General features: G+C 49.5%; 1 protein-coding gene across 1 annotated transcript in view; it reads right to left on the reverse strand.

The window, feature by feature from the left end:
* Positions 1–692: 692 nt before the first annotated feature.
* The window catches only part of zgc:158376 (uncharacterized protein LOC100101643 homolog), a 20,340-nt gene continuing 6,731 nt past the window's right edge, over positions 693–14,301 (reverse strand). The window contains exons 3-11 of the mRNA XM_041956616.1: positions 13,971–14,114; positions 12,921–13,007; positions 12,150–12,335; positions 12,012–12,044; positions 10,046–11,340; positions 8,675–8,838; positions 7,489–7,650; positions 6,347–6,568; positions 693–5,643 (exon numbers count right to left, since the gene is read on the reverse strand). Coding sequence (XP_041812550.1) covers positions 5,372–5,643; positions 6,347–6,568; positions 7,489–7,650; positions 8,675–8,838; positions 10,046–11,340; positions 12,012–12,044; positions 12,150–12,335; positions 12,921–13,007; positions 13,971–14,114 — 2,565 coding nt within the window. The 3' untranslated portion in view covers positions 693–5,371. The remainder of the gene's footprint in view (positions 5,644–6,346; positions 6,569–7,488; positions 7,651–8,674; positions 8,839–10,045; positions 11,341–12,011; positions 12,045–12,149; positions 12,336–12,920; positions 13,008–13,970; positions 14,115–14,301) is intronic.

Here is a 14,301-nt window from a genome sequence, read left to right on the forward strand (position 1 = left end):
GTAAATTAATCTTGTTTGTATGTAAAATCAAAGTAATTGGTATCGAAAGTATCAAATCCAGTAACTGTAGTGAAGTAAAAAGTATTTCCCTCTGAAATGCAGTGGAATAGAAGTAGAAAATAGCATAAAATAGAAATACTCATGTACATGCACTGCAAACTGTACTTAAGTAGAGAAATTGGGTAAAAGTACTTTACTGTTACTGCTCACCACTGTGATCATCATATAACAGCTCAACTCGGCTCAATCAGCTAACAAAATGCTGCTCACATGTTAATGCACAAGTGAAAAAATCATTATATGAATGACTGTTATATTAAAACAAAACTCTCGTACCTGGGATACTTTACTTTTTACTTATCAGTGCCCCATCGTATACATCCGTACTATTCCAACATTATACGATAATATGGCAATGATAGGGGCCAATAACGTATAAAGAGTACTTTTAAATCAGTAAAATCCTGAACACAAAACATTTACTTGTAAAGTTCTCACACTGATACTTTTACTGCTGTTTACTCTTTAACGATGTACATGTTATTCACTCATGTTTTGTGTGTGTGAACTCTTTCAGTAATTAGTCGGAAATACGCGAAGCTCCGGCTCACATTTTTTTATCTACCTGCTGAATCGATGAAGCTGTACACGAAGTTCAGTTCCTCCTTCTGAACAAACAGAAAGACGGCATGTAAAAACAAACCCATTGCTTCTTTATTAGTTAGTCATTTTACAGTAGTCACTCATACGTAGCTGCCTTGAGTTGGTCTTTTTGTGTCACTTTTTACTTTTTGTTCCAACTTCTTCCTCATTTTTTTCCATCAACACAGCGGAAGAATCATGGACAAAGTATAAAAAAAAAGAACAAAAAGCAAACAAAGAAAAACTGGGATAAAATGCCCCTTTTCACAACAAAAACTACATTTGGCAAAAGGCAAGGATGAAGGTGATGATGACGATGATGATCCAGTGCATCTTTAAAACATCGATGAAGACATGAGATTCAGTTTTACAAAGAAAGAGAAGAGAGAGAAGATGAGATATGTCTGAATGTCTGATTGGATAAGAGCTTTCAGGAGTCAAGGATTATCGTCCAATCAAATTTGATCTCCTCACCTGTCACTAGGCAAAGTTTGAAGCTGTGATATGCATCATTAAGAGAATATGCGAGGCATTGATCCCCACATTACAGTCACAGTAAAAAAACAACTGAATCACAACTGAATACAAAAAAATAAAATATAAAACTGACCCATTGAGACGTTTAACACAGTGAAACATTGATCTGGAGTGTTTATGGCACAACGAGGCGTTTGGCTGGCGAGCAGTGCGACATCATGGCAATTTAAAACAACTAATACTTTTATTTCCTTGACTACAGCGGGTCCAAAACCTCCACCAGTGACCAGGAACCATACAGGGAATGATGCACTACCTCTACTGCACTGCTACAACTTTATTCATGGCAAGAAACCAAAGATCTTTTTTATTATGGAGGGACAGGCGTCTGAAAATGGAGAAAAATGTAGCTCCCAAAGTCCCACGTCGTAATTTATAATGTATAATCTTTATTTGCACCCCCAACCTCCACCACTTGTTCTGTAGCAAACTAACACCATTTACTCAGATAGCTAATGTCAGCTTTTTATCTAACCTGCTAATGAGCTAACAAGCTAGCAATGTAGGTCTAAGGCCTGGAAAATCAATTATCATGTGATAATGGTGGCTCGTTTTCCAAATAGAATTTAAACTTCATTTTACTTTACTTTATTCGGTTTTATTTTTTCTACTGCAGAGCTGAACAATAAAACCAGCAACCTATGCAACTGTGAGGCTTACGTGGCAACATGTAGCTAACGTCAAAAGAGCTAACAAACAAGCCAGCGCTAGCTTTTGACCTCAGTTTACTATGTGCTATGCTAATACGTTAGCTCATTAAAAAGAATTGGTATGTTTTGCAACACTGATATACAATTTCTTTGTAAGCAGTGACCCGCATATCTGTAAGCTCACAAGCTTATGTTAGCAAAACTTTTCCCCATAATAATAATATTGAAAATGGCGTGTTTCCACTGTTTGGCGTGCTGTAATCTTAATATTCTTCACTTGTTGTTCTTCAGTAGTAATCAATCGAATCTGAATACTGCAGCTAACATTTCCCAACCTCCACTGCTTTTGTAGCAGCACTTACTAACGTTAGCTAAATCGTGTTTGCTCAAAAATAACGCAGACTGAAGGTGTAGTTGTGCAGGTCTGTTCAGTTTTCTCTGAGTGCAGCGCAGCAGAGGTAATGCAGCAATAACTGTGACAGAACACTTGAAACTGTTCTAGCCAGTGCTAGTGTTAGCTAATGTGGAACCACGAAGCTAACACGATACTGTGGAACACGCTAACCCAAATGCTAGCCAGTACAAGGCAGCCCATCGACTGAGCTCTGAGGAGATAAATATGAATCATTTCGTCTGAACTGCAGTCGCGGTTTGTTTGTCGTGTCCGTCTGAAAATATGAAACATGACATCAGTAATATTTCAGACCCCCCCTCAGTATCACAGCCCCTCGCAACACTGAGGGGGGGGTCACCGCTGAGTCAACTGAGGACAGGATCTGGATCTGATCAGCTTTTTACTTTTTCCACAGTCACAAACATCAGGGGTCATTTATGAAAAACGTCTCTTTAACACCGAAATCTGGTTCTTCACAAAATCAGCTGCTTGAACTAATAACAGGCAAAACTTTGCTTTAACAATAATCCTGACATGAAATTCAGACTGAGACTGATGATTTTCATAAGTGAGGCCCCCAAGGAAGCTACAGAAGCCCGTTTAGGACAAGAAATCAAAAATACTCTGAATTGTAAATGAAGACTGAGCAGCGAGTCGCAGGCGAGAGACGAGCTCAACGCTGAAATCTGTTGATTTCTGAGTCAACGTGACTTCAGACGGCGAGTCGAGGTCACGAGATCACGCCGAGATCTTATTACAGAGCAGATCAGCAAAAGATTGTAGGATATAATGACGACGAGGTTTTTCCTCACTTTTCTTGGCAGAAATGAGCTTCCATAGAAACAGACTCAAACTCATCACTGAACAGAAAACACAGAACAACACAGATCCACACAAACAGGAGCCTGAACGTGTGTCCGGACTGGATGGAAGCGCTGCTGCAGCACACAAATAAATTAAAACCTGATTTAAAGAGAAACCAAAAAAACTCCTGAGAAAAAAAAAAAGATCAATCACTTCCCAAAAGAATCTGATCGGAGGCGAAAACAGGCAACGATGAAGAGAAGAGGCTGAAAAGAACGAGGGGAAGATGAATGATTGAGGCGAATGTTGAAGACACTGAGGCGCACGCACACACACACACACACACACACACACGCACACACAGGAAACAGGAAGAAAAACAGCTCAAACACACCTGAACAACCTTTGACACCAGCCAGAAAGTCTCGTGGCTCTGGTGTGAAGCTGCCCCCCCCTCCCTCCCTGAACTCTCTCAACAGTCTGACATTCTAGACAGGGCTGGTTAGCTTAGCTTGGCTCTGTTAGCCTAGCTCCATCAACAGAGACAAACCTCCACCTCTGCTCCGTCACACTGCTTCACTGTCAGAGGTCACATGGTCACACATTCAGCTGTCTGTGTGCCAGACAGACAGACAGGCTGACAGAGAGACAGGCTGACAGAGACAGACAGACAGAGAGACAGACAGAGAGACAGGCAGGCAGAGACAGAGAAAGACAGACAGAGACACTACAGCCATGTAGCCTCAAAACAGTGAAATGCTGACATCACTTCCTGTTTACTGAATTTGAATTGTCATTGCATATGTGAACCCGCTCTGACTTCCTGCTACCTGCTGACAGCTTCCTGTTCCGCCTCCAACACACACACGCACACACACACACACACGAATACATTCATTACCATCTGATTGCAGCCTCGACACTGAGGGTTGAATGTGAGTGGAGGTTACCTGACTGACCTGTGACAGGTGTGCTGTGAAGGTCAATCCTGACTGGTCTGATCATCACACCTGCAGTTCTCACCACACCTCTGTTCTCTGAACTTTATGAGCTTTAACTCTCGGTCTGAACGGTCTGAACGGTGGCTCGCGTCCTCTGGAACAACAGCCAGATGATGAACTGATTGATGATTTAGCCGATCGATCAATCGTTTCTCAGCGGCTGTTTTTCCTTCTGACAGAAAACTGACGAGACACCTGATGATGTCATCTGATGATGTCATCTGGGCCTTTTTCACTGTTGTCTGATGTTTAACAGACCACATCATCAATTAACGTGATCAGCAGATCGATCAGCAGACTGAAGGCTTCTTCCCTCTGCAGCTCCGTTCTACGTCCGGCGACGCCGCTGAGGATGGCGTCGTCTTGTTTAAATAACCTTTATTGAAACCGTCAGTGGAAGATCCCGGGTTTGTGTGAGCGCCGACGCCACGACCCGTCCGCTGATCCCAGCTCTGTGAACATTAAGGTCCAGTGTTCTGTGTGAACAGGAGGGCTGAAGACTCTTAACGTCTGTCCCTCTGAAGGTGGACGTAAACCTTCTGTGGGCCTACAGAGGGGGCTGATGGGTAACCACGCAGGCTCTCTGACCTCACCAGACTTCATTCATAAAAGATGCTTTTTTCTGAGTCAATCTAACATTTGAGTTCACTCCCCAGATTCAGAAATGACAGAATGGACACAATGCAGAGACAGATGTGTTTAGCCTAGCTTAGCACAAAGACTAGAGGCAGAGCCACAAACATCAGACCGGCCTTCTGTCAGAGACACACCTGCAGGGTTCTGACTTCCTGTGTGGAGGGTGGAGTCACACCCCCTGTCAAACCACAGCCACTTTTCCATTCTCACTCTTCCTCGTTCTGCTGCTACTGACGAGCAGGTGGATGCCTGGCATGATGATTGGTTGTTGGATGGAAGGAAGGAAGGAAGGAAGGAAGGACAGAAGGAAATGAGGGAAGGAAAGGAGTGTTGGGGGTGATGTTCCAAAGGTTAAAGGTCATTTACAGTAAACTACAGATATATACACACACCCAAAATTGTACAGAGAACAAATATGTACATGCTCAGGGTCTCTAATTTGTTTAACTATTACCGACAACTTTCCCAAAATCTCTTTCCTCCTCCTCCTCCTCCTCCTCCTCTTCCTCCTCTTCCTCTTCCTCTTCCTCCTGCTCCTCCTCCTGCTCGGTCGCTGTACTCACCAACACAACAAAACCTTTTCCAACTTCAGGAGATGGTGCACAGCTCCCTCCTCCTCCTCACCTGTCTGTAGTGTAGTGACGTGGGAGGCGGGACTTGCAGGCCCTTTGGACCAATTACTCGAGTGTCACATGACATGGAGGACTTTAGCTGTTCTTTAGCAGCGTTCTGTCTTCAGGAGGACAGGAGGAGGAGGCTGACGTAGATGAGGAGGAGGAGGAGGACGAAGCAGCGATTGTGGTGGTGGCAGCAGAGGAGGAGGATGAGGTGGAGGAGGAAGAGGAGGAGGTGTGAGGAGGGAAGGAGAGCAGCTGTCCGGTCTCTGAGGAGAGGAGGGAGCAGGAGCGCAGGTCGACCGTCTGCAGGGAGGGGCAGCGACGCAGCAACGGGATGCACTGCTCCGTCACCTTCACACAACCTGAGAGACAGAACACCGTCAGGTCAGTTCTCCAGCACAGACCGACATGCATGAAGACACAACAGTCCATCCGTCCCTCAGTCAGTCTGTCCGTCCTTCAGTCAGTCAGTCAGTCAGTCCGTCCGTCCTTCAGTCAGTCAGTCAGTCCGTCAGTCTGTCCTTTAGTCAGTCAGTCAGTCAGTCAGTCTGTCCGTCCTTCAGTCAGTCAGTCAGTCCGTCAGTCTGTCCTTTAGTCAGTCAGTCCTTTAGTCAGTCAGTCAGTCCGTCCGTCAGTCAGTCCGTCTGTCCTTTAGTTAGTCAGTCAGTCCGGCAGTCAGTACGTCTGTCCTTTAGTTAGTCAGTCAGTCCGTCAGTCTGTCCTTTAGTCAGTCAGTCCGTCAGTCCTTCAGTCAGTCAGTCTGTCCTTTAGTCTGTCCTTTAGTCAGTCTGTCTGTCAGTCCGTCCTTTAGTCAGTCCGTCCTTTAGTCAGTCCGTCCGTCAGTCAGTCTGTCCGTCAGTCAGTCTGTCCGTCAGTCAGTCAGTCTGTCCGTCAGTCAGTCTGTCCTTTAGTCAGTCAGTCTGTCTGTCTGTCTGTCCTTTAGTCAGTCTGTCTGTCTGTCCGTCAGTCTCTCCGTCAGTCAGTCTGTCCGTCCGTCCGTGGTCTGATCATTTCAGCTCCTCCAGCAAACAGACATTAGAAACACGTCCTCTAGAGGCCGATTACCTGCCAGGTTGATGTGGGTGAGGCTCTCTCTCAGGGGGGAGATGGGGGAGGTGAGGGTGTGCACCGTCTGATCTGTGACGTTTCCACACTGACTCAGGTCTAACCTGGTCAGGTGAGGAACGTAACGCACCAACAGACGAGACGACGCGTCCGTCAGGTCCAGCCCGGCCAATCGCAGCTCTGTCACGTTCTGGAAACGCCCCACTCTGGTTTCACCGTGAGCTGATCGACCAATCAGAGAGCGTCAACATGTGAGCTACATGGTTTTAAAATCAGTTCAAGTGGGTTTAAGTTTTTCTTTTTCTTCACCACAAAACAACCAAAATCATTACAACAACCTTAATTAATTATTCGTTTATCAATTTGTTCATTAGAAAAATTAAGCCCATTAAAATCTTTAATTTCAAAGCCATGAATGAACAAATCCAGGAAGTGAAATGTGCACACAAAACTCACCTCGACTTCGCACATGAAGTCAAAATATTTTAAAATCCCATCAGTTACTCATTAAAGTTTTTATGAAGGTAAAATATGTTCCTTTAAACAACCTGTGTGGCTGATTCATTAATTAATTAAAGGAATAAAAGTGTTTTTAATGTGTAATCTGTACGTTTTAATTAGTACAAACCTTGAAAAAGCAATGGGATTCATGTTTTTTCTGTATTTTACCTCTTAAAACTGGGGTGGGGAACGTCTGGCCTCCGGGCCGTATACAGCCCGCGAGAACGTTTGATAGCTAAGAAGCTGAAAGCTCCTTCAGAAGGAGACTCGCTGAAGGAGCCTCATTAACACGAGACAAAGTCAAACTGATCCAGAGTCAGTTTGTCTGGAATAATTCACAGAGAAAAGCTGACGTGAACCTCAGAGCTGAACCTGGAGCTCCAGCAGCTCTTCAGCTCTCTGCCGTCACATGTGACATGAAAACTGACTCAAAGACTCAAGACGGACTGACCCAGACCACCAGCTGAGAGGAGCAGCAGCATCATCATCATCATCATCATCATCATCATCATCGTCATCGTCATCATCATCACCAACCGACACCAGACGCCTCACCAGACCTCCCAGAACTCCCAGAGTCATGTCTGAGCAGACCACAAAGCCTTCCTGTCAGGTGATGTTGATGTGTGAGTGTCTCTCACCTGTCCTGGTGTCAGGTGGGGGGGCCAGCAGCTCTCTCAGGTGTGAGTCTTTGAGGTCCTCCACTCTGCTGAGGTCCAGCAGCTTCAGACAGGGACAGACGGCCTGACACAGAGCGGACACCGCCGGCCAAGGACACCCAGACACGTTCAACTCCAACAGACCTAACAGGAGGGAGTCACAGGTGGGAGTCACAGGTGGGAGTCACAGGTGGGAGTCACAGGTGGGAGTCACAAGACACAAATGAGTCGGAGTCAAAATAAGCCAAGAACGTGGACCTGCTCCCGACAGCACGAAAGTACTTAAACGAATCAAAAACTTTGACGAGAGCTTTCGACCGCATTCCCCAGAACTTGCTTAGCAAATGAAACCTGCTGTGGGGGTCCGAGACCGGACCACTTCTGTCCTGAGCGAGTCTCATTTGCTGAAGAAGGGTGCAGAATACAGCTGAAAGCTCCAGAAGACATGAAGCTACACCAGCAGTGACTTCTGCCGCCGTCGACGCGTTCACGTTAACACATTTAGAAAGTTTCCAACCTGAGCGACTGCTGCAGACTGAACACTGAACTGAATTGATGCAGACAAACAGGAAACAGGAAGTGTTGGCAGACAACGGGCAGACAACAGGCAAACAGGAAGTGTTGGCAGACAACAGGCAAACAGGAAGTGTTGGCAGACAACAGGCAAACAGGAAGTGTTGGCAGACAACGGGCAGACAACAGGCAAACAGGAAGTGTTGGCAGACAACGGGCAGACAACAGGCAAACAGGAAGTGTTGGCAGACAAACAGGAAACAGGAAGTGTTGGCAGACAACGGGCAGACAACAGGCAAACAGGAAGTGTTGGCAGAAAACAGGCAAACAGGAAGTGTTGGCAGACAACGGGCAAACAGGAAGTGTTGGCAGACAACAGGCAAACAGGAAGTGTTGGCACACAACAGGCAAACAGGAAGTGTTGGCACACAACAGGCAAACAGGAAGTGTTGGCAGACAACAGGCAAACAGGAAGTGTTGGCACACAACAGGCAAACAGGAAGTGTTGGCACACAACAGGCAAACAGGAAGTGTTGGCAGACAACGGGCAAACAGGAAGTGTTGGCAGACAACAGGCAAACAGGAAGTGTTGGCAGAAAACAGGCAAACAGGAAGTGTTGGCAGACAACAGGCAAACAGGAAGTGTTGGCGGCACCTTGTAAGCGGTTGATGAGCCACATCAGCTGTTTTTTGGAGATGTTGGTATAACCCAGGTTCAGGGAGACGGGCTGTCGGCGGATGATGCCGCTCAGCATGGGAGGGGTGATGGAGCGCTGCCGGCTCAGATCGATCTGAGTCCACAACCTTTTATCGCAACACCTGAGGGAGAGAAAACAAGCTTCACACACGAACCTTCCGTCTTCTGCTCAGACGGACACCTGCTATAGTTTTCTGTCTGCTTGAGTAAAGACTGTCAAAGACCTGGAACTGAACCACACCCCCAAACTTCAGAGTGATGGTTTTCATGAACTGACTGATCGATTCAGCAGAAGAAGAAGTCATCATGAACTGCTGCAGCGTGACATCACTCTGTGAGGTCACCCGTCAGTCTGTGAGGTCACGCTTCAGTCTGTCCCGTCACTCTGTCCCTCAGTCTGTCCGTCTGTCCCTCAGACTGTCCCGTCACTCTGTCCCTCAGACTGTCCCTTCACTCTGTCCGTCTGTCCCCTCAGTCTGTCCCTCAGACTGTCCCTCAGTCTGTCCTGTCACTCTGTCCCGTCACTCTGTCCCTCAGACTGTCCCTTCACTCTGTCCGTCTGTCCCCTCAGCCTGTCCCGTCACTCTGTCCCGTCACTCTGTCCCTCAGACTGTCCCGTCACTCTGTCCGTCTGTCCCTCACTCTGTCCCGTCACTCTGTCCGTCCATCACTCTGTCCTTCAGTCTGTCCCGTCACTCTGTCCCATCACTGTGTCCGTCTGTCCCTCAGCCTGTCCCGTCACTCTGTCCGTCTGTCCCTCAGTCTGTCCCTCACTCTGTCCGTCTGTCTCTCAGACTGTCCCGTCACTCTGTCCGTCTGTCCCTCAGTCTGTCCCCTCAGCCTGTCCGTCTGTCCCCTCAGCCTGTCCCTTCACTCTGTCCGTCAGCCTGTCCCGTCACTCTGTCCGTCAGCCTGTCCCGTCACTCTGTCTGTCTTTCCCTCAGTCTGTCCCATCACTCTGTCCCTCAGACTGTCCCGTCACTCTGTCCGTTTGTCCCTCACTCTGTCCTGTCACTCTGTCCCATCACTCTGTCCCTCACTCTGTCCGTCTGTCCCTCACTCTGTCCCGTCACTCAGTCTGTCCCGTCACTCAGTCTGTCCCGTCACTCAGTCCGTCTGTCCCTCACTCTGTCCCTCAGCCTGTGCCATCACTCTGTCCGTCTCTCCTGTCAGTCTGTCCTGTCACTCTGTCCCATCACTCTGTCCGTCTGTCCCGTCACTCTGTCCCTCAGTCTGTCCCGTCACTCTGTCCCGTCACTCTATCCGTCTGTCCCGTCACTCTGTCCCATCACTCTGTCCATCTGTCCCTCAGACTGTCCCGTCACTCACCAGCGGCTCCAGGTGCGGCAGACTCTCATGCAGACGCACAGCTCTCTCTGGCTCAGGTGCGTGAACACTCTGAGCCACACGTCACGCGTCATGATGTGGGAGGAGCCAGAGTCCAGCGGCAGGCAGCTGGGCTCAGGGCAGGCGGGGGGAGGACGCACCAGGTGTCTCTCCATCTGAACGGGCCGGGGGGGCGAGGGCACGGCCGGCGGGCTGCGCTTCATCATCTGAGAGCGCGGTGCGAGGCGGGACGGCTGCGAGCAGGGGGACGCCGCCATCACTGACATCATCAGGCCGCCTCCCCCCGGGCCTCCACCCCCTCCTCCTCCATTAGAGGTAGGGATGGAGGAGGAGGGGGTGGTGTTTCTGGACGTCTGGTTCTTACTGTTGCTACGGATCTTGTTGCTGCGGCTCCCGCTGCCTTTGGTCCCGCCCCCACTGTGTTTGTGATTGGTCAGAACGCCACTGGCGTTCTCCTTCTCCCCTCCCTCCCTGCCCCCTCCACCCCCTCCTGTACCTCCTCGTGTCCGTCCGTTACGTGTCTCCTGCCCATTACTGCGCTGCTTCCCCATGAAGCCGTCGTGCTGTGAGGACGGAGGCATCTGATTGGAGGAGAGGGGTGAGGGTGGGGGGAGGGAGGCAGAGTTTTTCCTGGTCCTATCAGATGGGGGCGTGTCCTCCTCCTCTCCATCCAGCAGTCCTCCTTTCCGCCCTCGCAGCGGTAACCCCACCTCTCCTCCTCCCACTCTCCGCCGAGCCTTCTCCCCCCCTCCCACTCCCCCTCCCTGCTCCTCCTCCCGTACCTCCTCCTCCCCCCTCCCTCCCTCCCCCTCAGACTCCTCGCTGGCGCTGAAGCCCAGTTCGGCCAGGCGGCGCTCCCTTTCCCGCTCTCTCTCCCGCTCGCTGCGACTCCTCTCTCTCTCTACCCGCCCCCCGCTGCTGTTGCCATAGACGATGGGTGGAGGCGGGGCGGGGGAGGATGATGAAGGCGAGGAGCCTCCTCCTGCCTGCTCCCCCCTCAGGGAGTCATCAGAATCGGACTCCGAGTCGGACTCGGAGCTGGAGGAGGACGAGGACGAGGACTCGGGCCGACGCTCCAGCAGACACATCCTCTTAAAACGTTCCAGTTTCTCTCTGTGATGGGAGCGCTGGTCTGCGTTCGACGTCCCCCCTGCTCCTCCCGCTCCTCCTCCCCCGGGCTGAGAAGAAGTGGTTGTCGAGGAGCCCTGCAGTCCTCCCGCTCCTCCTCCAGCTGAGGAGGTGGGACCGTTCGACTCTGCCGCCTCCTGCTTCGGTTTCTGATGAGCAGAAAAGTTAAAATCAAAGCGGGTCAAAACTCGAGGAGACAGAGGAGGACACGTTTCTCGTTACTACGTCTCTGTCTCTTTGTCTCGTTCAGTGGACAGTCTGTTACTCTGCTGACCGTCAGCACGTTTGGCCCCTGGAGCCGGTCCCCGCTGCAGCCGGTCCCCCTGGAGCCGGTCCCCGCTGGAGCCGGTCCCCGCTGGAGCCGGTCCCCGCTGGAGCCGGTCCCTGCTGTTAGAGAACGTCCGACAGGCGTCCTAATAGTAAAAACTACTCTGGACGTTCAGAGAATTCTTCGACCTGTTCGTCTACATGAGCTGCACACGTGTGTTTGACTGTAAACTTTATTGTCAACGTGGCTGCTGGACAACAGCTGGACCTGCAGCTGGGACTCAGACAGACGCAGTGGACATTTAACAGAAGTCTTTTCACAGATTTGTGATCAGAACATCACAACGCTTCTGGGATCGCGGCTCAGGGGTGGAGCGCTCGGCCACTGATCAGAAGGTTGGTGGTTCGATGCCCCCCCTCGGCAGTCTACATGTCGTGGTGTCTAATCGTGTGATGCCGTGTGTGAACGCAGGCTCGTGTTGGAAGCTCTTTATAAATACAGACCGTTCATGCTTCCTTTGTTGAATGAATGAACTCCAGAAAGGTTTCCTACCTTTTTGAGGCGTTTTTCGTGGGCGCCCTTCATCTGAGAGAGAGACAGGAAGCAGAGACAGACAGTCAGAGCTGCAGACGGGTTCAACACACGACCAGCATCATGTCATCCACAGAGAAACAGCAGCAGACTGTTCACCTTCTTCTTGGGCCCGCTGTCCTGAGGCAGCTCCTTCTCCTTCTTCCTCTTGTGTCCCCCGTCCGGCCTCCCACCCTCCTCCAGGGAGGGAGGGGCTTTCTTTTTAGGGGGAGGGTCATCTGTGAGCTTCCAGCGACCCACCTCCCCGTTGTCCAGCCTGCGTTTCCCCGAGCCGTCGGCCTGGTCCTGGTCACCAACACGAGACAGTTAGACACGAGTTCGCCTCGCTTCAAACCGGCGCTGGCGGCGAGCCGCAAACCTGAGCGCCGTCTCACGGTCATCATCTCAAGAATTAACACTAATTTATTCTCATATCACAACTTTTTCTAATGACAGCACAACTTCACGTTCAAAAAGAAGGTTTCTTAGAAATTCATTTTCCTGTAGCTTAATTTTAAATTGAATAAATGTCGACATTTTATAGCAATTTTACAAACGAACACTTTAATTAAACTTCTATTTTATAAACATCTCATATTATATTGCTTCCTCTTGAAGAATTCTTCTTCTTCCTGACAGAATTATAACTTGTGTCTGGGTAAATTATTACTTCCTGGTCCTCCTTTCAGCTTCACTCTGTTTCCTGCTGACAGCAGAACTAATATTCCTCCAGCTGTCAGAGGGAACGTGACGCTGTTTCCTGACTCTGGAGCCTTTACTCTCGGTACGCGCCCCCCTCCGGACATGTTGGACCGGACCCGGCCGTCTCCAGGAAGTGCTGAACAGGTGAAAATCTGCCTCGTCTCTCCACCAGTTTGCTCTGACTCTTACCTTACTGGTTTTGCCCTCCTTGTGGCATTTCGGACACTCCCAGCAGTTTGGGATCTCATCGTTGATGATTCCTTCAGCTTTCCCCATCTGAGGAGACAAACGCAGCTCAGCACACGAGACATCAACGGCATGGAAATGAGCAACAAGCTTCGTTTTAAAGCTGCTCCTTCTTAAATTACCCTTTGAAATCTTACATTCATGACTTTACCCCCAAATGTTACTGCCCTTTTTAGGAAATCAGAATCGTTTCATAATAAAACTCATGTTGTTTCCTCAATGCTCTGTCCAGTGGCCTCTTCAGGACATCTCAGGCAGTCAAGCTCAGCTCTGAGGCTTTTTGTAGAGACTGATTGATGGCTGATTGATGGCTGATTGATGGCTGATTGATGGCTGATTGATGGCTGATTGATGGCTGATTGATGGCTGATTGATGGCTGATTGATGGCTGATTGAGGTCTGATTGATGGCTGATTGATGGCAGTCACACCTGCCATATTAATCATGAATGTCAGAGGAGCTGAGGAGGTCCTGCTTTAAACTGTGCAGAAAACAAACTGTGGGTAAAACCGAGCCGTCAGGAGGTGAATGGAGATGCTGACTCCCCCCTTGTGGCAGCTGTAAGTAAATCAGGAGATGGATACAGGACTGCACTTTGGACAGCTGTCCCACCCCCAGCCGAGGCTACAGGCAGGCTGTACGCCGCTGTTTGTTCTGATACCGTCAACAGATCATCAACTGCTGCTGCAGGACACATTAAACTCCTCTGACTTCAGGAGAATCACTGAGGGGGGTGTGTGGAACCTCAACAGGCAAAGTTTAAAGAAACATTCAGTAGTTTTGTGATCTCTCTTATAGTTATAAAAACAGGAAATGGAAACAAGTTTTCAGAAGTCTTTCTGAGCTGAGACCTGAACACCATTAAAGTTTGATCTCAGAGGACAGACGTGAGGTCACGTCTCTGAGTCTGCTTCCTGTCTGTGGATGTCAGTCAAAGTTTCAACAACAAAAACACTGATCAGAAAACCAACAGCAGGGTTTGACGCCGATCACCTTCAGACAGCTGGGGTGGATGATTTCGTTGCAGATGGTGCACTCCATCAGAGAGAGGCTGAACTTCTCCTCCTCAGAGTCCACCGTGTCCTCCTTCCCCGCCTCACCGCACGCAAAACACACCGCCGTGTGAGGCAACACCGGCTGTACAGAGAGAGAGACAGGTGGAGAGACAGGTGAGTCAGACAGGTAGGGAGACAGGTGAGTCAGACAGGTAGGGAGACAGGTGAGTCAGACAGGTAGAGAGACAGGTGGGAGAGATAGGTGAGTCAGACAGGTAGAGAGACAGGTGAGTCAGACAGGTGGAGAGACAGGTGAGTCAGACAGGTAG

The sequence above is a fragment of the Chelmon rostratus genome, chromosome 17, assembly GCF_017976325.1.
Source record: "Chelmon rostratus isolate fCheRos1 chromosome 17, fCheRos1.pri, whole genome shotgun sequence".
Taxonomy (NCBI): domain Eukaryota; kingdom Metazoa; phylum Chordata; class Actinopteri; order Chaetodontiformes; family Chaetodontidae; genus Chelmon; species Chelmon rostratus.